The sequence below is a fragment of the Muntiacus reevesi genome, chromosome 22, assembly GCF_963930625.1.
Source record: "Muntiacus reevesi chromosome 22, mMunRee1.1, whole genome shotgun sequence".
Classification (NCBI taxonomy): domain Eukaryota; kingdom Metazoa; phylum Chordata; class Mammalia; order Artiodactyla; family Cervidae; genus Muntiacus; species Muntiacus reevesi.
The window spans coordinates 34,221,764-34,245,464 of NC_089270.1; the positions used below are offsets into that span (position 1 = coordinate 34,221,764).

At 36.4% G+C, this 23,701-nt stretch overlaps 1 protein-coding gene across 5 annotated transcripts in view; it reads left to right on the forward strand.

The window, feature by feature from the left end:
- Positions 1 to 23,701, forward strand: part of EPHA5 (EPH receptor A5) — a 367,698-nt gene that overhangs the window by 287,455 nt on the left and 56,542 nt on the right. For 2 of the 5 annotated variants that reach the window (XM_065914341.1, XM_065914342.1), the window contains exon 9: positions 16,865 to 16,930. The exons of the other annotated variants lie outside the window; for them this stretch is intronic. In XM_065914341.1, coding sequence (XP_065770413.1) covers positions 16,865 to 16,930 — 66 coding nt within the window. The remainder of the gene's footprint in view (positions 1 to 16,864; positions 16,931 to 23,701) is intronic. 5 annotated transcript variants of the gene reach the window in all.

Consider the following 23,701-nt stretch of genomic DNA (forward strand, 5'->3'; position numbering starts at 1 on the left):
TATTCTTGCCACCTCTTCTTAGTATCTTCTGCCTCGGTTAGGTCCATGCTATTTCTGTCCTGTTTTGAGCCCATCTTTGCATGAAATATTCCCTTGGTATCTCTAATTTTTTTGAAGAGGTCTCTAGTCTTTCCCATTCTGTTGTTTTCCTCTATTTCTTTGCATTGATTGCTGAGGAAGACTTTCTTATCTCTCCTGGCTATTCTTTGGAACTCTGCATTCAAATGGGAATATCTTTCCTTTCTCCTTTGCTTTTCACTTCTTTTCTTTTTACAGCTATTTGTAAGGCCTTCTCAGACAGCCATTTTGGTTTTTTTTGCATTTCTTTTTCTTGGTGATGGTCTCGATCCATGTTTTCTGTACAATGTCAAGAACCTCTGTCCATAGTTCATCAGGCTCTCTGTCTGTCAGATCTAGTTCCTTAAATCTATTTCTCACTTCTGCTGTACAGTCATAAGGGGTTTGATTTAGGTCTTACCTGAATGGTCTAGTGGTTTTCCCTACTTTCTTCAGTTTAAGTCTGAATTTGGCAATAAGGAGTTCATGATCTGAGCCAGTCAGCTCCCGGTCTTGTTTTTGCTGACTGTATAGAGCTTCTCCATCTTTGACTGCAAAGAATATAATCAATCTGATTTCAGTGTTGACCATCTGGTGATGTCCATGTGTGGAGTCTTCTCTTGTGTTGCTGGAAGAGGGTGTTTGCTATGACCAGTGTGTTCTCTTGGCAAAACTCTATTAGCCTTTGCCCTGCTTCATTCCATATTCCAAGGCCAAATTTGCCTGTTACTCCAGGTGTTTCTTGACTTTATACTTTTGCATTCCAGTCCCCTATAATGAAAAGGACATCTTTTGGGGGTGTTAGTTCTAAAAGGTCCTATAGGTCTTCATAGAACCATTCAACTTCAGCTTCTTCAGCATTACTGGTTGGGGCATAGGCTTGGATTACTGTGATAATGAAAGGTTTGCCTTGGAAATGAACAGAGATCATTCTGTCATTTTGATATTGCATCTAAATAAGTACTGCACTTTGGACTCTTTTGTTGACCCTGATGGCTACTCCGTTTCTTCTAAGGTATTCCTGCCCACAGTAGTAGATATAATGGTCATCTGAGTTAAATTCACCTATTCCAGTCCATTTTAGTTCACTGAGTCCTAAAATGTTGACATTCACTCTTGCCATCTCCTGTTTGACCACTTCCAATTTGCCTTGATTCATGGACCTAACATTCCAGGTTCCTATGCAATATTGTTCTTTAAACCATCCTCAAAAAAAAAAAAAGCATCAGACTTTACTTCCTTCACCAGTTACATCCACAACTGGGTAATATTTTTGCTTTGGCTCCATGCCTTCATTCTTTCTGCAGTTATTTCTCCACTGATCTCCAGTAGCATATTGGGAACCTACCGACCTGGGGAGTTCCTCTTTCAGTATCCTATCATTTTGCCTTTTCTTACTGTTCAAGGGGTTCTCAAGACAAGAATACTGAAGTGGTTTGCCATTCCCTTCTCCTGTGGACCACATTCTGTCAGACCTCTCCACCATGACCCGTCCATCTTGGGTGGCCCCATACGGCATGGCTTAGTTTCATTAAGTTAGACAAGGCTGTGGTCCTGTGATCAGATTGGCTAGTTTCTGTGATAATGGTTTTAGTGTGTCTGCCTTCTGATGCCCTCTCGCAACACCTACCATCTTACTTGGGTTTCTTTTACCTTGGACGTGGGGTATCTCTTCACGGCTGCTCCAGCAAAGCGCAGCTGCTGCTCCTTACCTTGGACGAGGGGTATCTCCTCACCGCCACCCCTCCTGACCTTGAATGTGGAGTAGCTCCTCTTGGCCCTGCTGCACCCGTGCAGCTGCTGCTCCTTGGACGTGGGCTAGCTCCTCTCGGCTGCTGCCTCTGACCTCGGGCGTGGGGTAGCTCCTCTCGGCCACTCCCAGTCACTGCCCCTGACCTTGGCTAGGAGTAGCTCCTTACGGCCATGCTTCTGCGTGGTCTGTCACAGCCGGCGTATTTCGGGTGTTAACCATGTAGATCCACCCCATAACTGTGGGAGTTCTCCTTTTAATAGATGAGAGGTTAAATTTTTATTGAGATATAGCTCGTCACTCCACTTGAGTTGGAATGACCCTAAGAGAAAACTTAAATCTATGGCCAGCATCCCATAGATGATGAGCTATAGATAACAGAGCAGGCATTATTAATTGACCAGATGAGAGGTTCCCATCCAGTAATATCATGAATAGATAGAACAGAACTGAACATTCATCTAAAATAAGTTTCCTAGGGGTTATCCAGTCAGAGCCCGAGCAAGCAGAAAGCCACCAAGGTAACCCAGAAGTGCTGGACACAGGTAATTGGCCACAACCCAACAATTGGATTGAGTTTTAAAGTAGCAAAGAATCATGTCCATGATCAAAAACATTTGATGGATAGGGAATAAGTCCAGGGAATCAAGAAAACCTTATAAATGGTCATACAAATCAGATCAACATCTTGGGCAAGCTGTCTACTTCTGATGTTTTCTTCTTTTTGTCCAAGTGTAGTGTAGTTTCCTATGTTTGAGCATTGTTTTAAGGTAAGTTTGAGGTCAGCAGGCCTCTCTATAGACCAGTCCAGCTTTGGAAGTGGAAGTTAACCGAAGAACAAATTTCCCTTCAGTTTCACTGGGCATGAGCTAGTTAAGAGTACCTGATAGAGAAGTCCTTCCTTGCAGGTTGGAGACAGTTCCTTAAATTATGTCTTCTTCCAGTCTTGATTACAGGTCACGCGTGAGGCATCTGATCTTCATCCAAAGACAAATTACTGAGATAAGCTTCAGAAACAACCCTAGAGTGTCCTAATAATTCAATTAAATTTTACTTTAATATACCCTAACAGCAAAGAACTATCCAGGAAATGAGTCTTCGTAGATACAGACCTCCATCAACAAACTGGGATTTAACATTCATTGAAACATCTTTTTCTCCCTAAAATCATAATCACTATAACCAAATTGAGACTTGTTTGTAAGTAATATAGGTCTGGTCTCAATAAACTTGGCCTGATGATTTATATAACCATAATTGATCATAGACTTCTTCTCTTTGCTGAGACTTTTATAAAGTCTCGGACTAAGTTTTAAAGTAAAACCTTTAGGGATAGAAAAGTCATGCCAAAGGCTTATCATAGATTTTGCCTAACAGATGTAAGTGAATTCCTCACTTCTTAAGGTCTCCAAAATTTCTTGAGATTTCTGTACCTGTTAGTGAAATAACCTTCCTAACTTATCTGATAAAGTTACTGGAAACTAAGAACTTCCAATCTCAGGAGGGTTCAGGTAGAGAGAAAAGATAAATGTTTCAGTTTGTTTATAAAATATAATTTTACCAAATTACCATCATAGTTAGTTTGAGGAGAAAGTTTTTCTTACACCTGGAAAACAAAGATTCAACGTAGTAATTTTTCAGATAGAAACCATAAATGTTATAAGTATATTTGCCTGTCCATTCAGTCCTTTTGTTAACCTTTGTAAAGTCATCAGGTTTTCCATTAGAATCCTTACCTAGTTCAGAAACTGGTATTTATCCAAAAGTCCTTTCTATAAATCTTCTTTAAGAGGAAGCATATTTGCAAAACTTGGTTAGTGTTTTGACAATATTTTGAGATAGTAACTAGAATTATGACTGATAACTTTGTACTCAAATATATCAAAATTTTAGGAACTTCATATAGTTTCTAGGATATCTATATTAGTAACATTCACCATACAATATTGGAGAAGGCGATGGCACCCCACTCCAGTACTCTTGAAAAAAATCCCATGGACGGAGGAGCCTGGTAGGCTGCAGTCCATGGGGTCGCTAAGAGTTGGACATGACTGAGCAACTTCACTTTCACTTTTCACTTTCATGCATTGGAGAAGGAAATGGCAACCTACGCCAGTGTTCTTGCCTGGAGAATCCCAGGGATAGGGGAGCCTGGTGGGCTGCCGTCTATGGGGTCGCACAGAGTCGGACATGACTGAAGCGACTTAGCAGCAGCAGCAGCATACAATATAATCTGAGACTTATTCCTCACTTGACAATATTTCCCCGGTCATTCTGTTTACAAAATGAACCTGATTAGTGTAATATCTCTCTTTGGGATGTTTCAGGGGCCCTCTGAAGCATCCCAAAGTTAGCTAGAAATCTTCATTAGAATGCTTTAGGAAGTTTGGTCAACAAATGTCGAAAAGTTTAGAGCACTCAGTCAGATATGTTTATAGGTCATTGTGAAACAATAGCCATTTACTTAGCCAAAGTAATAAAAAAGGATTTTAGAACAGATCATTTAAGAGATAAAGGAATTTAAATCTATTATCAAAGACAGTTCAATATCTGAAAAAACGATGTCCTCTAAATGAAAGAAAAGCTAAATTCAAGTTTTTGCACCAGCTACTTTATTTAAAAGGTAACCTTAGTTAACTTTATTTAAACTTATTTTAAACCATATACAAAACTCTTTTCTCATGGTTCACTTCCACAACCATTCTTATGGCTTTCTGTACCTGTTACTTTGTTCCTCCATCCTAAAAAGCCACCTGTAAGTCAGGCTTACTTCCTTTTCCCTTCACAAAATGCAATTCCATTCCTCATACCTTCTTTACTGAAAACACACTTCCTACTTTCCTTAAGCAACCGAGAGCTGGCTTTTATATTAGCATTTTATAGATTGGTGAGCATAAATACCAGTGATAATTTCTAAAAGCTTTGTTTTCTCAGAGAGAACATTTTAGGATGGCAGCAAATATCATTTATTTTTTATCCCAAATCTCTTTAATTTCTCTGTAAGAGGAAATTAGTGTTTAGTAGTAAATGTTTCAAAATCTTATTTTATTTGAAAGTGACTTAGCTCTTCAATAGTCTTCCAACACTTAGTTTAGCACAACCCTTAGAAGTTCAAGTTACCCCATTCTAGAGAGACTATTTAGACACATATTCCTAAAAGGCATAATTATTTTTAATAGAGTCTATCTAAAGGCTCATATCTCATTTACATTTTTTAGAAGTTTCCTCACTCAAGGTAATTTCCTTGCTGACAAACTTCTAACGGATATAATAATATTTAACTTATATTAAACCTAGGTACAATGAAAATGTAGCTTCCCTTGTAGCTCAGTTGGTAAAGAATCTGCCTGCAATGCAGGAGACCGGGGTTTGATTCCTGGACCAGGAAGACCCCCTGGAGAAGGAAATGGCAACCCACTCCAGTATTCTTGCCTTAGAGAATCCCATGGTCAGAGGAGCAGGCTACAGTCCATGGAGTCACAAGAGTCGGACACGACTTAGTGACTAAACCACCACCACAATGATTATATTCTGCTTTATGTTAATTACTCTTAGACATGTCTACATTAGTTAGATCAACAAACAAACATTAATATCAGGTATTTAATTCTATATATTTCCCAGTTCACATGAACCTGAAATTCATTTAGGTTGATTTCTCTTATATTTAGAATTATTTGATTTGTAAGTGTTTCCCTTTTCTTTTTTAAGGCCACTTAGATTAGAGCTCATTTATAAACTGATCTCAGCAATCGGCAATATTATCCAAAAAAAAAAAAAAAGACAGACACACACTGAGACATACATACATTCAAACAGACACAACGAGAGATCCTGTGGCTTTGTTTTCCAAACTTGGTTATGAATCAGATGTTGCAATATGAAAGTCACTAGTTGTAAACAAATGGATAGAATAAGATTTTAAAAGGCTTCCCCCCACCTTTGTTTTCCTTTTGGTTTCAGGAATTAGATAAGTGATCCAGAGAGCTCTGGTCTAAAGGTATAAGAGGAGTTATTTCCTCAGGGCAAGAATTCTTAAAGAAAATTTTTTTCTTGAAGCTTTCTCTGGAGTCTAAAGAATATTGTGATCACATTGTCAAAAATCGTTGTTTCTGAGATCAAAGTTTTATAGCCAAAATTTAAATCAGATAGTGCTCAACTTGGCCCTGATAACAAGGACAGTTTGGTCCCAGCAGGGATTGTCCCTCTGGGGAAATAGGGGCCTTAGTTTTATCAGCCCCAGGCTGTTGATTACAGGAGGAAGTTCTGAACATAAGGGAACTTCAGTTCATTTTCCTATCCTATGTCAATAAAGATTTAATATTTTTAGGCCATTTTTCATGTCATTGGATCATAGCTATAGATTGACCAGTCAAAAAAAAATGTTCCCCCCCCCCCCCCAAGGAGTTCCCAGGTGGAGTGTGGAACCTTAGAGTGAGTAATTCCCATATTAGCTCTAAGTTTGTACCAAATATCTGTGCGCTCAAACCAAACCAACAAAACCAAACCGAACCAGAACTTCAGTCAGCAGTCATGCTCCAAATGAAACAAAAGGCAAAGAGATGCCCAGAAATCAAAAGCCAAGTGGCAAGAGTGCCCCCAAAAGATGGTAAAGTGATGCTCAGAAATCTAGAGCCAAGTGGCTTAAAAGCCAAACGTGACTTCCCAGTTCCACTAGACCTGCAACCTGGTAGAGTCAGTAGTAGCCACTGTTTTTGGTTCTGATATAGTTTCAAGCAATTTCTTGTTGGTTTTCTGCAAATAATTTACTCTATCATTTCCTCTTTTAGAAGCTTCTAGATACCAGTCAAGGTAAGCATAGCCAGCCTTTTCTAACTGTGCACGCAAAAATATAAATTTTGAAATATAAAAAGAGACCCAATTTGGCCATTTTAGGTTGAGATCTCTTTTAGTATAATTTCTCCAGTTAACTAGGTACTTGTATGTATGAGCTCGTATGTATTGTACATGAATCTGGCTGGAGTGTTAGTCAGAGACTGACTTTCTGACACCCCTTTGTTTCTATTTTTGAGAGATTCTCTTTCTCATTTTAAGCTGAATTTGTCAGGGATAAAAATCACTAGTGAACTTGTGTAGTGGGCCCATGTGCTACTTGTGAGCTTAACTCCTCCAGGAGTCACCCCAGACTCGTTTCAGCTCGTTTTACATGTCAGATTCTGCCTCCAGCAATCTAAGATCACCGTGGCTGCTCAGGTCGCCGAATGGCCAGTTCTAATGTGCGGCCCTTGGACGAGCAAGTATTTTAATTAATGAGTGGATTTCCCTATGGGACCACTGCATGGAATGAGGACTAGGCCTGCACCACTCCTGTAAATTTCTCAATCACCCTAGAAAACCAAAAGTGGCCAGGTGGAGTCATGACCCTTCTCTTCAGAGCAAAACTCTCATGTATTTTCCTCACTTTTATCCTGACAAATTCTATAATGGCAGTCAAATTGAGGAAAAGTGTCAAATCAGCCTGTTACTTAACCACTCAGCGAAGACCATTCAGTCCCCTACAACAGATTGAACTCAGCATCTTTCAACTGAGCCCCGAGTATTCCTCAATTTTTTTTCCAGTTGAGCCCCTCTACCTAGTACTTGGGAGGAGGCTACAGTCCTCATTTTTCCCCACCTGAAACTTAACTTGCAACTCTCAAGTAGTACATCTTTTTTCAGTCGACACCTGTCTCTGAGTTCCAGCATTTGTTACTTTAGTATGAATACTACCATAGGATTTTTCAGGCTTGAAACAGGAAACACAAGGAGAAAGCAAGTGTGTTGGAAAGACAGAGTCCTGTTGTGTGTTTCTCCTTTACTTTCACACTGCGACCACAATCTCAGCACTTCTGTTACTAGATGTCTGGGCTTCTATCTTCCACACCAAGCAATTCCCTGTGAAGTTCCCTGAGTGTCCTGAAGTCAACTCAGTTTGACACTAAACAGAGTTAGCACAGACCACACAGGTTAAGGGCTCAGTCCCAGACTCTCCCTTACTTCTGACACAAGCATCAGTACGAGGTCCCCAGCTTACTCATAGCTTCTGTGTCTAGGCCACAAATCAAAGGTTCCCAAGATTCCCCTCCTAATATTAGATTATTTGCTAAAACAGCGCACAGAATTCTGGGACGCACCTACTTATATTTACCAGTTGATCATGTAATAAAAGATTTGGTAAAAGGTACAGATAGACAGGTGAAGAGATACATAGGAAGAGGTCAACATGGATCCCAAGTGCAGGAACATCTATCCTGTGGAGTTGCAGTATCCCAGCCTTCCAGTTTATGGGTGTATTTTGGGGATTTTTGTGGATAATGAATCATTAACTCCATAATTAATCATTAACTCCATTTCCAACCCTCTCCCCTTCCTGGAGAATGAGAGGTAAGTCTGTAAAGTCCACATTTCTAATCATGGTTTGTTCTTTCTGGCAACCAACCCACCAAGATGTCACCTAATTAGGACCAGAGACACTCCTATCACCCAGAAAATTGGAAGAGGTTTAGAAGCTTTGTGTCAGAATCCAAAATTAAAGACCAAATATTAGAACAAGAGATGCTCCTAGAACTCTTATAACTTAGGAAATTGCAAGCATTTTAGGCGCCCAAGTCAGGAACTGGAAGTTAGAACAAAAGATTCCCCTAGTGCCTCTATATATCAAAGATTCCAAGAGTTCGTCAGGAACCAGGAGCTTGGATATATATATATATAAGGCTTCCCAGATGGCACTAGTGGCAAAGAATGCACCTGCCAATGCAGGGAACATAAGGGAACCTGGTTGGATCCCTGGATGAGAAAGGTTCCCCAGGAGGAGGACATGGCAACACACTCCAGTATTCTTGCCTGGAGAATCCCACAGACAGAGGAGCCTAATGGGCCACAGTCCATAGAGTTGCAAAGAGTTGGTCATGACTGAAGTAACTTAGCCCACATGCATATTTCTTACTATTTCAAAGCAAGATGTGAAGAGTGCCAGGTTTGTAACTTGATTAGGTAAGACTAGGAAGTCAAGAAACACCTAAAGTCACAGGCAAATTTGGCCTTGTGGTACAGAATGAAGCAGGGCAAAGGCTAATAAAGTTTTGCCAAGAGAACACCCTGGTCATAGCAAACACCCTCTTCCAACAACACAAGAGAATACTCTACACATGGACATCACCAGATGGTCAACACCGAAATCAGATTGATTATATTCTTTGCAGCCAAAGGTGGAGAAGTTCTATGCAGTCAGCAAAAACAAGACTGGGAGCTGACTGTGGCTCATATCGTGAACTCCTTATTGCCAAATTCAGACTTAAACTGAAGAAAGTAGGGAAAACCACTAGACCATTCAGGTATGACCTAAATCAAATCCCTTATGTCTATATAGTGGAAGTGAGAAATAGATTTAAGGGACTAGATCTGATAGAGAGAGAGCTTGATGAACTATGAACAGAGCTTCTTGACATTGTACAGGAGACAGGGATCAAGACCATCCCCATGGAAAAGAAATGCAAAAAGGCAAAATGGTTGTCTGAGAAGGCCTTACAAATAGCTGTGAAAAGAAGAGAAGCAAAAAGCAAAGGAGAAAAGGAAAGATATTTCCATTTGAATGCAGAGTTCCAAAGAATAGCCAGGAGAGATAAGAAAGCCTTCCTCAGCGATCAATGCAAAGAAATAGAGGAAAACAACAGAATGGGAAAGACTAGAGATCTCTTCAAAAAATTAGAGATACCAAGGGAACATTTAATGCAAAGATGAGTTTGATAAAGACAGAAATTGTGTAGACCTAATAGAAGCAGAAAATATTAAGAAGAGGTGGCAAGAATACACAGAAGAACTGTACAAAAAAGATCTTCATGACCTAGATAATCATAATGGTGTGATCACTCACCTAGAGCCAGACATCCTGGAATGTGAAGTCAGGTGGGCCTTAGAAAGCATCACTACGAACAAAGCTAGTGAATGTGATAGAATTCCAATTGAGCAATTCTAAATCCTGAAAGATGATTCTGTGAAAGTGCTGCACTCAATGTGCCAGCAAATATGGAAAACTCAGAAGTGGCCACAGGACTGGAAAATGTCAGTTTTCATTCCAATCCCAAAGAAAGGCAATGCCAAAGAATGCTCAAACTACCGCACAATTGCACTCATCTCACACACTAGTAAAGTAATGCTAACAATTCTGCAAGTCAGGCTTCAGTGAACCGTGAACACCTAGGTGTTCAAGCTGGTTTTAGAAAAGGCAGAGATACTAGAGATCAAATTGTCAACATCCACTGGATCATCGAAAAAGCAAGAGAGTTCCAAGAAGACATCTATTTCTGCTTTATTGACTAAGCCAAAGCCTTTGACTGTGTGGATCCCAATAAACTGTGGAAAATTTTGAAAGAAACAGGAATACCAGACCACCTGACCTGCCTCCTGAGAAACCTGTATGCAGGTCAGGAAGCAACAGTTAGAACTGGACATGGAACAACAGACTGGTTCCACATAGGAAAAGGAGTATGTCAAGACTGTATATTGTCACCCTGCTTATTTAACTTATATGCAGAGTACATCATGAGAAACTCTGGGCTGGAAGAAGCACAAGCTAGAATCAAGATTGCCAGGAGAAATATTAATAACCTTAGATATGCAGATGGCACCACCCTTATGGCAGAAAGTGAAGATAAACTAAAAAGCATCTCTTGATGAAAGTGAAAGAGGAGAGTGAAAAAGTTGGCTTAAAACTCAGCATTCAGAAAACTAAGATCATGGCCTCTGGTCCCATCACTTCATGGGAAATAGATGGGGAGACAGTGGAAGCAGTGTCAGACTTTGTTTTTTGGGGGCTCCAAAATCACTGCAGATGGTGATTGCAGCCATCAAATTAAAAGACACTTGCTCCTTGGAAGGAAGTTATGATCAACCTAGACAGCATATTAAAAAGCAGAGACATTACTTTGCCAACAAAGGTCCATCTAGTCAAGGCTATGGTTTTTCCAGTGGTCATGTATGGATGTGAGAGTTGGACTGTGAGGAAAGCTGAGCACCGAAGAATTGATACTTTTGAACTGTGGTGTTGGAGAAGACTCTTGAGAGTCCCTTGGACAGCAAGGAGATCCAACCATTCCATCCTAAGGAGATCAGTCCTGGGTGTTCATTGGAAGGACTGATGTTGAAGCTGAAACTCCAATACTTTGGCCACCTGATGCGAAGAACTGACTCACTGGAAAAGACCCTGATGCTGGGAGGGTTTGGGGGCAGGAGGAGAAGGGGCCAACAGTGGATGAGATAGCTGGATGCCATCACCGACTCGATGGGCATGAGTTTGAGTAAACTCCAGGAATGGTGATAGACAGGGAGGTCTGGCGTGCTCCGATACATGGGTTTGTAAAGAGTCAGACACGGTTGAGCAACTGAACTGAACTGAACTGAACTGAAGATCCACTGATGTTTCAAAACTCACCTCTCACCTACCAGGGCCTAGTACTTGGCTAGGACAGGTGTTTATTTCTTAATAGTTTTATTTATTTTTTTATTTTTGATTGTGCTGGGTCTTCATTACTACATGGGCTTTCTCTAGCTGCAGTCACTGGGAGCTCCTCTTCATTTCAGTGCCTGGTTTCTCTTTTTGTGGAGCACAGGTTCCAGGGCACACTGGCTTCAGTCGTTGCAGCACATGGGCCCAGTGACTGTGGCTCCCCGGCTCTAGGACACAAGCTCAATCATTGAGGCACATGAGCTTAATTGCTTTGTGGCATATGGGATCTTCCTGGATCAGGGATCAAACCCGTATCCCCTGCATTGGCAGGCAGATTCCTCACACTGAGCCACTAGGGGCGTCCTGGGACAGTTTTTGATGAGGGACCCTGAGTTGTAATATCGAGACAGCTGTTACTATTGATGAGGGATTAGAAGCTTTTTAATAGGAAGTAAGCAGACTACTGGAAAGTATTTAAAAATTACTGCATAAAACTATATCCTATTCCAATTTGCTTACAAAATGACTAGAGCATAGTGGTTGATTTACACATATAATCTGATGAATGTGTTGTAAATGTGTGTTTCCCCTAAGAGTTACTCATAAACACACACGCACACATCTCTTTCCCGCTATTTTGCATTACCTTCACTTGGAGGGTGGGATAATTTTCTGTCTTTTTATCAGGAGTATGGGGACTGAGGTGCAGAGTTTGGGAACCATATGTGTTATCATTATGCTTTTTATCTATTTCCCAGTTTTTGCAAAAGATGTTTTCAGTTAGTCGAGTTTCACCAGGAAATCAATAATGAATCTAAGAAGGGTGACAGTAAATTAAGACACAGATGCAAAAAGTACTGCAGTATGGGAGTTTTTGAGAAATGTATAAAACAACATTGTCAGTGTTAACTGAACAATATCCTAAACTTCTTTTGTTGTAAATATGTTACATATTTAAGTTATTTTTAGCATTTTAAAACTGATGTGGTGCGAACGACAGTATATTGTGATAAGCATTATAATTGGAATTATTTGAGTTCTTTGCTTTTCTTATAATTAAGTGAAATTACCACAAAAATTGAAATCAGAAAGAACAAAAATTGTCTCATAAAATGCAAATTCATGAAATTCAGTAACTCTTAAAGATTTTGTATGCTTTTTTGTCATCATTTTGTTTCTCTGCACACTAATTTTTACCTAATGTTTAAAAAATTTAATATTATACTGTATTAATTTCATTCCTTCATAGACTCCACAGATAGATTTTATGAACTGCAAGATATTTATTTGTTGGTCATTGGCTCCTTTAGTCTATAGCCAGCCTCATGCATATTGTCTGCTCCTGACTTTTTGCCATAAGACCATTATATTAAAATAATATGAGTTTAAACATTTTTAAAATGCTGACTGTGAGCCCAGGACAGTGCAGAAAGCTTTGCACATATAATCAAACTCATTCTTCAAAGCAACCCTGTGTCCGTATAGTTTCTATTATTTATCTCATTTACATCAGTGACTAGTTTACCAAAAGCTATACATTTAATAGTGAATACATTGGTGATTGCTGCTAATTTAACTACAAACTCCATGATCTTAATCATTTTGCTACACAATCAAAAGGTAAGGACATTTTTGTTGCTTTTAATAAGTTTCAGAGGATTGTTTTCTAAAGTACTGGTGGTACTTTTCACTGTGACCTTTGAGGGCACAAATTACACTCTCTTCTCCAGCACTAAGTTCCATCATTTTTGTTGTTGTCATTGTTTTATTTAAAATGGGTAAATTAAGTAAATTTCCTTTCCTTTTTTTTTTAAAGTAAACTGAAAATACTTTCTATTTAATTAAAATACTTCTGTGGAATTGCTTTCTGCCTCTTTCATTTATCTTTTAGGATCATTGTGTTTTTCTTATCCTCTTGTATGATCTCTTGTGTAAGAATTTAAGTCATCATTTATCCACAGCCTGTACTCTTGCTCTCTGATCTAGTATCTTTGAGGATTTCTTCCCTAGACTTATAATCACCTTTCTTCAGTAGACGGGAGGTTATCTTACATTGACACACAGTACATTTATTGATCAACTCTGTGTAAGATCTCGCTAAAGTAATTTCATTTGAATCTTCTTTGGGTCTGGAAAGCTTCCCTTATCACATGTTAATCTTCAGAAGGACAAATCAAAATATCTTGTTAAAACAAAGATCTACCATTTTATATTAAGTCTAGAAAGGCTAAACTGTTTTAAACTTGGATAATAATGATCTTGTTATAGCTGCATGCAGTTACTTACAGACTCCAGGTGCTAAAATCTGATGGGAATGCAGATGGACTCTGTGTCAAGCCATAGCTCCCGTAAATTAGATTGGCTGCTATTTCTAGCATATTTTGGTTTCTGTTTCTAAATTATTTCTGAGACTTGTAAGCATTTTTAACCTGTACTTTGAGTATTTATTGATTAAGGAAAGAACATGTTTTTTATACCATCTGGTGCTGAAGTGTTACTGTGACAGCATCCTCAGAGTTTATTTAAAACAAGTAATTTGAGGGATTACTATTCCACTTCAGATATTTATAGAAAAGGAGCTTCAGTTTTAATTTTCTTAATGATATATTAATGCACAGTATGCTCTGATCACTAAACCCTCAGAAAATATATTCCGTGCAAATGATTTTTTAAATTACACTGGCCATCTGTGTTTATGTGAGTTGGTCTCAATGGAACTAGATCTTAGGTATGTTATAAATGGAAATACTTAGTATGGTAGTAGTATATGAATCATGAAAAAATAAATTTCTCTGAGATAATGAGAATCTATTCTATCACTTTGATTATGATATTACTAACAGCAATAGCTATTACTTTTCTCCCAAAGCATACAATGTGCCAGACACTGATCTAAGTGAATACATATATTCTCTCACTTTATTTTCACAAAACCTATCAGATAGAATTCATTATTATCCCTATTTTATGCCTGTAATCTGAAACACAAATTAGTTAACTAGGGCAATTATTTATGCCATCTTAAAACAAGTCAAAGAAAATATCAGTACCAAATCTAAAACAATGACAGAAAAAGAAGTATGAGTGTTTGATTTTACATGATTTCATGTTTTTGATTAAACTTTTTAAAAACTATAAATTTGAAGTCTAATGATAAGTAATATAATTTATATTCTTCAGAAGTAAAATTTGCAGTGTTATAGTGAAGTGTGTGTGAGTATGTGCGTGTGTATGTACTAATTTGTAAGAAAAAAGCGTTATTATATTTTTTCAAATGAAGAGACAATAAAATGCTATTATTTTTGAAATAATGAGTGTTTTTTGAGTCTTAGAACACTGATCAAGCATTAAACAAATCCTTATAGGTAATGACCATTCACAGCCCAGTTCTTACTTTCCTAACTACAATTCTATATGAGTTTATAAATTCTGCACACTCAACTAGAAAGATATTTATACTTTGTTAGAGATGACATCAACTTTTTTAACAGTAAAAGAACAATTGTGTACATTTTTCACCAATCTAATATTATTTATTATTTATTGATTTGGAAATGTACTATTCAAAATCAGCACATATATGCAAATATTCCATATTAATAACTATTAATAACTTGAGATACTGTGCCATTAGTGACTCAGTCATGTCCAGCTCTTTGCGACCCCATGGACTATAGCCCACCAGGCTTCTCTGTACGTGGGATTCTCAATGGACTGTAACCTGCCAGGCTCCTCTGTCCATGGGATTCTTCAGGCAAGAATACTGGATTGGGTAGCCATTCCCTTCTCCAGGGGATCTTCCCAGCCTAGGAATTGAACCCAGGTCTCCTGCATTGCAGGCAGATTCTTTACCATCTAACCCACCAGGGAAGCCCTATTGTGCTATTAGGTAATACCAATTACAGTGAAACTACTTATGGTTCATTCATTATGTTTAAACTGTGAGGGGGAAAAAAAAGATTAAGGAATCATCCTTATCTCACAAAACTATTAGTTTAAAAGAAGAGGAAAGAAGACTTTCTTTAAAGTGCCAGATAAATGTTTTAGACTTTTCAGGCCACTCATTCTCTGTTACAACTACCTAAGTCTACCATGACAGCAGGCAGGACTCCTCCATGAACGACAGATAATGAGTGTGGCTATGTTCCAATAACACTGTATTTTCAGATATAAATGGTATGCTAGATTTGGCCCATGGGCTATAATTTGCCACCCCTAAGTATGAGTACTTATATAAGCAGAAGCAATAGGAAGGTTAACATATATAAGATATCAAAGACATTAATGAAATAAATGTAATTTAAGGAAGTATATCAAGATTTGCCAAAGTATTGTATAGATGCTTTATCTACTCATAAATATTTTAATAATTTGGAATACTGAACTTTGACTTTTAATGCCTCTATAGTGAAAATAATTATTTGGAATATTTTTTAAAATACAAATAATCAAATTGGAAATAAATGTCACCGTTGCCATTTTAGTGACAGACACTTAGTAATGGGAAAAACTAAAGTACTGTCTGTGCTCCAAAGAAACTATATGGAACTTTGCTAAGTTTTCCTTTGAGAAAAGTCCATTGGAATTTGATTTGGAAATACTTGTCTAATTTTGTTAGCATTTCCAAATATATTGGATGATTAAATTGTATTTTCTCTTCCTTATTTGTTATAAAATGAGTAGATATATTTCATAATCAAAGTTCAAAATAAACAGAGTTTAGATAAAAGTCTTGGCCTGCTGGTAGGTGGTATCATTACTGAGCTCATCCCACAATTGTCTTGAAATCACTCTAAGGGAAATTTATAAAAACTGGAAGTGAATGCATTGAAACACTAAATAACTTTTGTGTTCTCTTCTGCCAATAGTTTATGTGGTTTGTAACAATAAAATACATTATATTAAACATTTTGCTTAGTATTTTCTGGATTTTTTTTTACTATGAATATGTGGAAAATTAAAAGAATATTGAATCTTGCAATATCTAGAAAAGTGCATGTATTGTATATATAGGTTGATTTTTATATATAGCAATAGCTCTGTGAATATATTATGGAGATGCATTTTTTAAAATCTGAAATATAAATTAAATGGTCACTCTCCATAAATGATTGGTGAAGTCATGTAAGCATAGCATTTTCAGTAGTCTATGATAAATGATGCCACCACTATAAGAAATCAGTGGGTCAAAGGAGCAAGGCATTATTCTCCATCTTAAATTTGTAGGTTCTACTCAAAAAATTTATGTACAAGGCTGTTTAGAATGTCTTTCGAATATAAATTTTGCAGGAATTTCTGAGGAAAGATATATTCAAGAGGGCTTATAGCTTTGTTGGTTTTAATTGGATAATCAAATACTTTGACTCATTTTATTTCCTATCAAGTAAGCTCTTTAAGTATGATAAAAAGAACAATTGAATACAGCTCGGTATTTCTTAAATCCATGAAATGCTTCTTACTTTGAAGGGCATTGTGGAAAAGTTAACTGTATGCATGTAGGGATTTTTGCTTCTAAGCAGCAACGCAGACACCCGTGTGAGCTGGCAGTGTCTGCGCGCTGTGTCGAGGGAGTGGGACCTCTCCTCACCCTGGGCTCTTTCTTTGCTTTGCAGTTGCTGCGATTGTGGCTGTGGACGGGCTTCTCCCCTGTGCGCTGTTGCCCATCCAAGCCTCATATGGTTAGTGCTGCCCGCCTGCCTTCACTCCTGCGTGCTGTCCCACCTATGTGTATTATCGTCAGCATCCTTTTCTTTTTTTTTTTCATTTGTGTACATTTTAGGAGTCAGTGCCCCAGTTAACAGTTTAAAAGAAGAGTAGAATGACACTCTTCTGGAAAGAATCTTGAGAGATTTCCCTACGTGTACTTTCAAATAAAATATCCGTAAAGTGTATCACCCCTATGTCTAGCATTCATACTTCTCTTCCAAGATGTTTACTGTGGTCCTGAGTTAAACCAGGAAGGTGTAAGATTTTAACATCTGTTTTACATTGAACATGTCACTGTTTATGTTGTTCCATTAAGATTAAAACCATATTATACATGGAAGTAGAATGCTACTTCTGTCAAGGGGAAGTCACTTTTTCTGTCTCCCAAAACCATAAAATGGACATAAGTGGGATATTCTATTTTCATAATCATCGTGGATATATGTTGCATTGGAGAACAGAACCACATTTAATTTTAAACGGCTAACTTAATAGTTTTAAGCTTGAATTATTTCAGATATTATAAGTGATATTGCTAATTTGGTACTAGTGAAGTAAAAAATATCCATATTTTGGGGGTCAGTGTCCAAATGGGATAGTCTTAATTATTTACAAATACAAATCTTAAATATATATCTGGGTTATAGCTGTAAACTTGTAGGCTAGAACATAAGACCAAAGAATTCTCTTTACAGATTGAGAGAGTGGTGTGTGCTCACTCAGTCGTGTCTGATTCTTTGCAACCCCATGAGCCTGCCAGGCTCCTCTCTCCCTGGGATTTTCCAGGCAAGAATACTGGAGTGGGTTGCCATTTCCTGCTCCAGGGGATTTAGAGGGACTCCTACACCACAGTGCGCTAACTTATAAAACCTGCCAGATAATTTCTGTCTAGGTTAAGGAGTCTGAATCCCTCCACTACTATATGCTATTATTTGTAGGTAAAATTTGCCAAGAAAGAACCGAAATACATTTTAAGAGAATTAGAGGATTGTCTTGGGCCTTTAAAATTGTTACTTTTATTCTCTAGGTGTAAATTAATTTTTGTTGATTCAAAAAACTGTGGTGTGATTGAGTGTGTGTAGATGTGAGAAGTGGTGGAAGAGGTACCTATGATCTTCTGAGAACAAGAGAGCGTAAACACAGACTGATAAGAGTCATTGATCTTTTTTTAAATCTTGTGAATTTTTTTTATTTGAAAAAAATTTTGAAGTTAATATGAAAGTACAGATTTGTTCCTGGGACTTCAGTGACAGACCAAAAACAAAAAAGCCCTGAAGTCTGGCTGGCAGTGGCTGAAGTATAGTATAAATGGCTTGAAACTGTGATTTTTTTTTTTTTTTTTTACTGCTCTATAAAAAACTTAAAAATGGTCACTGAGTTGCTTATTCAAACTTGACTCTCAAATATGAACATTATAAGAGATAAAATCATCACTGAAGCAGAATAGATAGAATTTACATCTTGGAGAAAACAATGACATCCTTACATACCTTGAACTAAACCTCAAAGATATCTTAATGGGTATACGAACATTAATGAAGCCATGACTTAGAAAAGTGTTGGTGAAAACTAACTTTAGCTGGATTTAAATTTTATGATGTTTTGAAAAATAGTATCTTTTTCTACTGTGTAGTTGACTTCAGGGAGTTTGTAAAATGAACAAATAAAAGAGGAAAAGTAGAAAGGTGGAACACTTCCTTCACAAGGAACACACCAGGAAACCTAAGAAAACACATTTTTTTCCCGAACATCTTCCCTTTTTTTCTTAACATTTTTCTCTAAAAATGTCAGTAATTTTGACTCGATGGGTGTGTTTGTGTGTGTGTATTTATCTTTGTGTGTGCATGTGCATTTGAGTGTGTCTGTAGCACCAAAAAACAGAAGTTATTTAGCCACAAATGGGCTTAGGTACCCAATAAAATGGTAACAGTTTGTGTGCAAATATTTATGGAAAAGCCGTAACTTTTTAAGGCATTCTTAGTAAAACAAAACAAAATAAAACAAAAGAAACAAACTTTAATTGAGTTTATATAAATTAGACAACCAGAAATTTGTTCAAAATTATTGGTTGGGAAGAATGGAAGCTAAATATGTTTTTATTCTCTGATTTCTTAACTTTCATTTCATAATTTCTAGACAGTTAAAGATAATGTTTCTTTAGATTAAAGCTTTGAGGAAAAAACAACCGTAGATAGTGGAAATTAAGGGCTGAGAAAAATTTTCCTACTAGAATCAGTAAAATATTATGAAACCTTGACCTAAAATCCTGTCTCTTAACCTTGATTGTATAACATATTAGGATTTGTCAATTATCACATAAATAATTTCCAAGGAGCATTCTGTCATCATTTGTGAACCGACATATTTACAATTGCAGGACAGACTTTGGACATTTTGAGATTTTAGAATCTTGTTTTTCATTTATGAAAGACTACTCATGAATATGTGTGCTTGGTTTTGACCTTAATATAATGCAACACTTATACATGAAAATTGCCAATTGTAAATATACTGGCTTTTAGAACTATTTTAATATACCTTGTGGAAATCTCAGAGTCTGAAAGACATAATTTCAAAATCATTCATCTAGATCCTTGGTTTTGCAATTCAGATATATGAAATTTTCTCCAGGGCTATGGAGTTCTGAGTTTTACTATTGCAGTTCCCACCACAAAAACATGTTCCATTATTTTGCAAATGCTACTTACATGTTGCTATCTTGATCTCAAATTATTTTTCGTCACTCTTAGTTGCTTACTTTGTTGTGAAATCGGTAAACATAGGCATAGTGTTAATTTTTACAATATTCTTGCTTTGATTAAAATCTATACAGTTATGGATGATACTTCTGTAATATGTCTTAATGAAACTCAGATGCCTAAATTTTAAGCACTCTATCCCCAAGACTGCGTACATTTTTAACAGAAGTATTTTTTTTTTTAAATCACAGCTGGCTTGAGATTCTAGTCCTCCCACCCATCCAATCTATTTTTACAGGCATCGAATATTGAATTGATAATCTTCAATGTAAATGATATATTAACATGTGAAATATATTAATATTTATAAATATGAAGTTTCTAAAATAAAGTTATTATTTGCTCCTTGATATTCATTTTTGTCTATGAATACACAAACATATATATATGTATATAAAACATCATGTTTATTATAAGTTCTGAAATATCCCATAGTCCCAAGGTGGCTTTTTCTTACATTTCTTGAATTCAAACCCATTTGACTATTTCCTTCATTCATTAGGTTTCAAGTTTTCCAGTAGCGCTTACTCCTTCTGAGGGGTGCACATGACAAGGAAAATGGAGTTCACTATTCTGAAAATAGAGTTGTTAAATTCTTATTTTGTTGATTTACCTACTCTGATTTTTAGGAAATCAACCTCATTCTTTTAGAAATTATTATTGCTTATTTTTAATAATATTTAAAATCAGAAGTACAAGGGATAAACTCTTCTTTCATAATTCAGAAAATAAAGCTGAAATAAACATATTTTTCTGACCAAAATGGTTGTGAATTGCATTGAAACATTATTTTCTTAATGTTATTATTATAAAAGAAACATTATTTTCTTTTTACATACATTTCACAGATTATTTCATTCATTTACAATAGATTTCTGCCCAGGAGATATGTGGCAATACTATTCTATCTTATAGTTAGGAAAATACATAGAGAATAAAAATCATCCCTTATAATTCTAGACCGCCATTTAATGTGCTCATGGCAGACAAGTGTGAGGCTTTTCCATGCAATAGAGAGATAATATATTAAATTCCAGTTGAAGACTTGCTATATAAAATGTAACTATAAACTGCTCCCAAACCCCTTTTTACAATACCTGTGGCACCTCAGACCATAGAAGATATTAAATGGGACTACTCTAATTGAGAAAATCATTGGTCATATGAACTAGTTCATTTATCCATGAACTAGTTTAAAAATTAGTAGGAAATTTCCTACTCTTGCATTAGAACATAATTTGTTGAAAACAGGGAGACACAATCCTTACATGTCATACTTTATAAAGTGTATTTCATGTCAAAATTCTAAGGTAATTAAAACTTAACTCAATAATGAAAAGTCAATAGTTCATCTTTGAATTCTTTAAAGTATTTCAAATTATTCATGTCTTCCCATTATTGCTAATTCTGGAAGGATTTGAAGAGATTATTAATGAAACAGATTACAAGTTCATATGTACTGCATTATTTTGAAAGTGTTGTTTATAAGTTTTTTCCTTTGTCTTTTAGAATATAGAAATTAGAAATAATATACAAGGCACAAAAAAAGACCTAAGTTCACTTCTCACATGGTGTCAGCCATAAGGAGGTTAGTACCCTTGGTAGAATGTGAGATGGGAACGCAGCTATGTTTGCCCTGCTTCTGCAGTATAATCTTCACTCTCATTTCCTGGGCAAAAAAAGCATGTTTCCCAAAATGAGTATATTTCCTTTTAAAAGTGCATCTGGGAATTTTCAGTAAGTGATAACACATGAGTTACATCTTTATGTAACATATTATCTGTAAGGAAATCAAAATCCCATACCTTGTACATAAATGCTAGTAGGACCGCCTATATATCTATCCAGTGTCCCATTTTACTGCATTTGCACTCACATTCTTATAGATCTGTGGTCCTGAAAAATAAAGCAATCTATTTTAAGTTTTTATTAATTATTATTAATAATGAGTTAATATTCACATGCTTCTTTATTTTATGGGCGATGAGTTACCTGAACTTTTATTAAAACTACCTTTTTTCAGTTGGAGAGAAACTTGAAGTGAAAAGGTCAAACTATTTTCCCATAAAACTGTAACTTTTTTTTTTTTAAGATGCCAGCAATAAAATTCTTAAACACAACATTATGCAGTGGCTGAGGTCATTATTATGTCAGAACAAGAGTGTGTGCATTTATGAAGAAATGTGTTTTGAAAAGAGGATACGATACAAAGAACTTTTCTATAAGCAAGACATATTGACTCTAATGTTTGCTGCAGCATTTGCTTTTGAATATTTTTACTTTAAAGTATGGTAAAGCATTTCTTAATCCATCTGGACAGTAGAGGAGCAGCTGTAGGCATGTCCACTTCTGAGCCAGGTACTGCATATGCTCACTCTTTCAAAAACATCAAAATGCAAAACCATTACTTCTTTAACCATTGCTTCCTCCCACCATATTTAGAATTAAGGGGAAAGAGTGTTTATTCAGTGTTCATTTCAGTAGGCTAAAGTACAGAAAAATCTGATTTTGTAGAGGTTATTGTGGAGTAAGGATCTACAGTCTCCTTTTGCTCTTTGGTTCACTCATCTCTCCTCATTATTCATAATACTGTCATTTAGAAAATTCTGATTCTGTTCTTCACTTGGTACTCCTTGAGGGCTTCACTTCCTACCTTTAATTTATTATCTAATCCTCACTTTACATCTGAGAACTAAATTACTCATTAGTACCTACATCCATTCATAAAGATTATTGTTTATTATTTCATGTCTATGGAAGTTTCAAATATCCAAATAGAATTAATGGCTTGGACTGTTTTTAAGAGCAACATTAATATCATCAAGGTTGTATTATTAAATCTTTAGGATAGATATGGGGGAAAATAGATTTATCTCCAAATTAACCATGAAATCACTTATATAAGAAACATGACTCAATGCCTTTTAATAAGTTTCATTAATGAGTATAAATTATGCTTATATTTAATGTGATTTCTCATGCCCCCTCTAGTGCTAAAATAAAATAATATCATTTTCTAGAAGAAGCAAAGGGTAGAGGATGATTCCTCTAATTACATTAAGATATTTTTAGCACAGTGATATCAAAATCCATTAAAATTGTGATTGAAGCAAAATGAAGAAACTGTTTCTTTTCTGTTCAGAAAAAAACAAAAAAGGTTCCAGAAGATAGCAGTTTAATTTATATATGGAAGGGCATACTTATTGACTGTGTCTGATGGGTTAAAATGATGTATCTGGACAAGGTACAGAAAATGGTACTGAATGAAGAGGCTTCCTGCAAGGCTTTGTTAGTGAGGCTGAACCACTGCTTGAGTGCAGTCTCTGCCAGCTGCACTTTTACTTGCTGTATCTTGTTGAGGTTTGTTTTAATGGTGCTTTGGGGGTTTCCAGAACTTAATTTTATATGTTAATGTGACATGCAGCCGTATATGTTATAGAACTCCAGAGAAACCCATAGTCAAAAATAACTCCTTCCTATTGCCCTCCTGACTCTCACCCTAGGTATTAAAATGTTAACTGCTCCTCAACAAGGTATTCCCAAATCATTTTTTAGATTAGACCCAAAGTTTTATTTCCATTTTCATATAAGGAATTTGCGTGCAATTTAAATATCCATGAGGCTTATTTAATGATAAAGACTATTTGAGGATACAAGTTTCAAAGCTTAATTTTTTTCTGAACGTAGGAGAGTTGAAGGTGGAGTGGATGTTTGTTTTCTAATGTAAACTGCAAGAACTTGTATACTTTCCAAGTCTCTTTAGAATTCCTCTAATGAAGTTTTCTGTCAGTGTTCTTTACATAATGTAAATCTCAGGATGATTTCTCACAATTTTATGCAGAATATTGTTGAAAATAAAAAACAGTATCAATACCTTCTCTGTAAAGGCACATACATCGATTGAAAGAAGAATGTAATACCTAAAATTATGAACAATATTAAAATGACAAATATCAACTTGAATAGATCAACTGTTACTTCAAG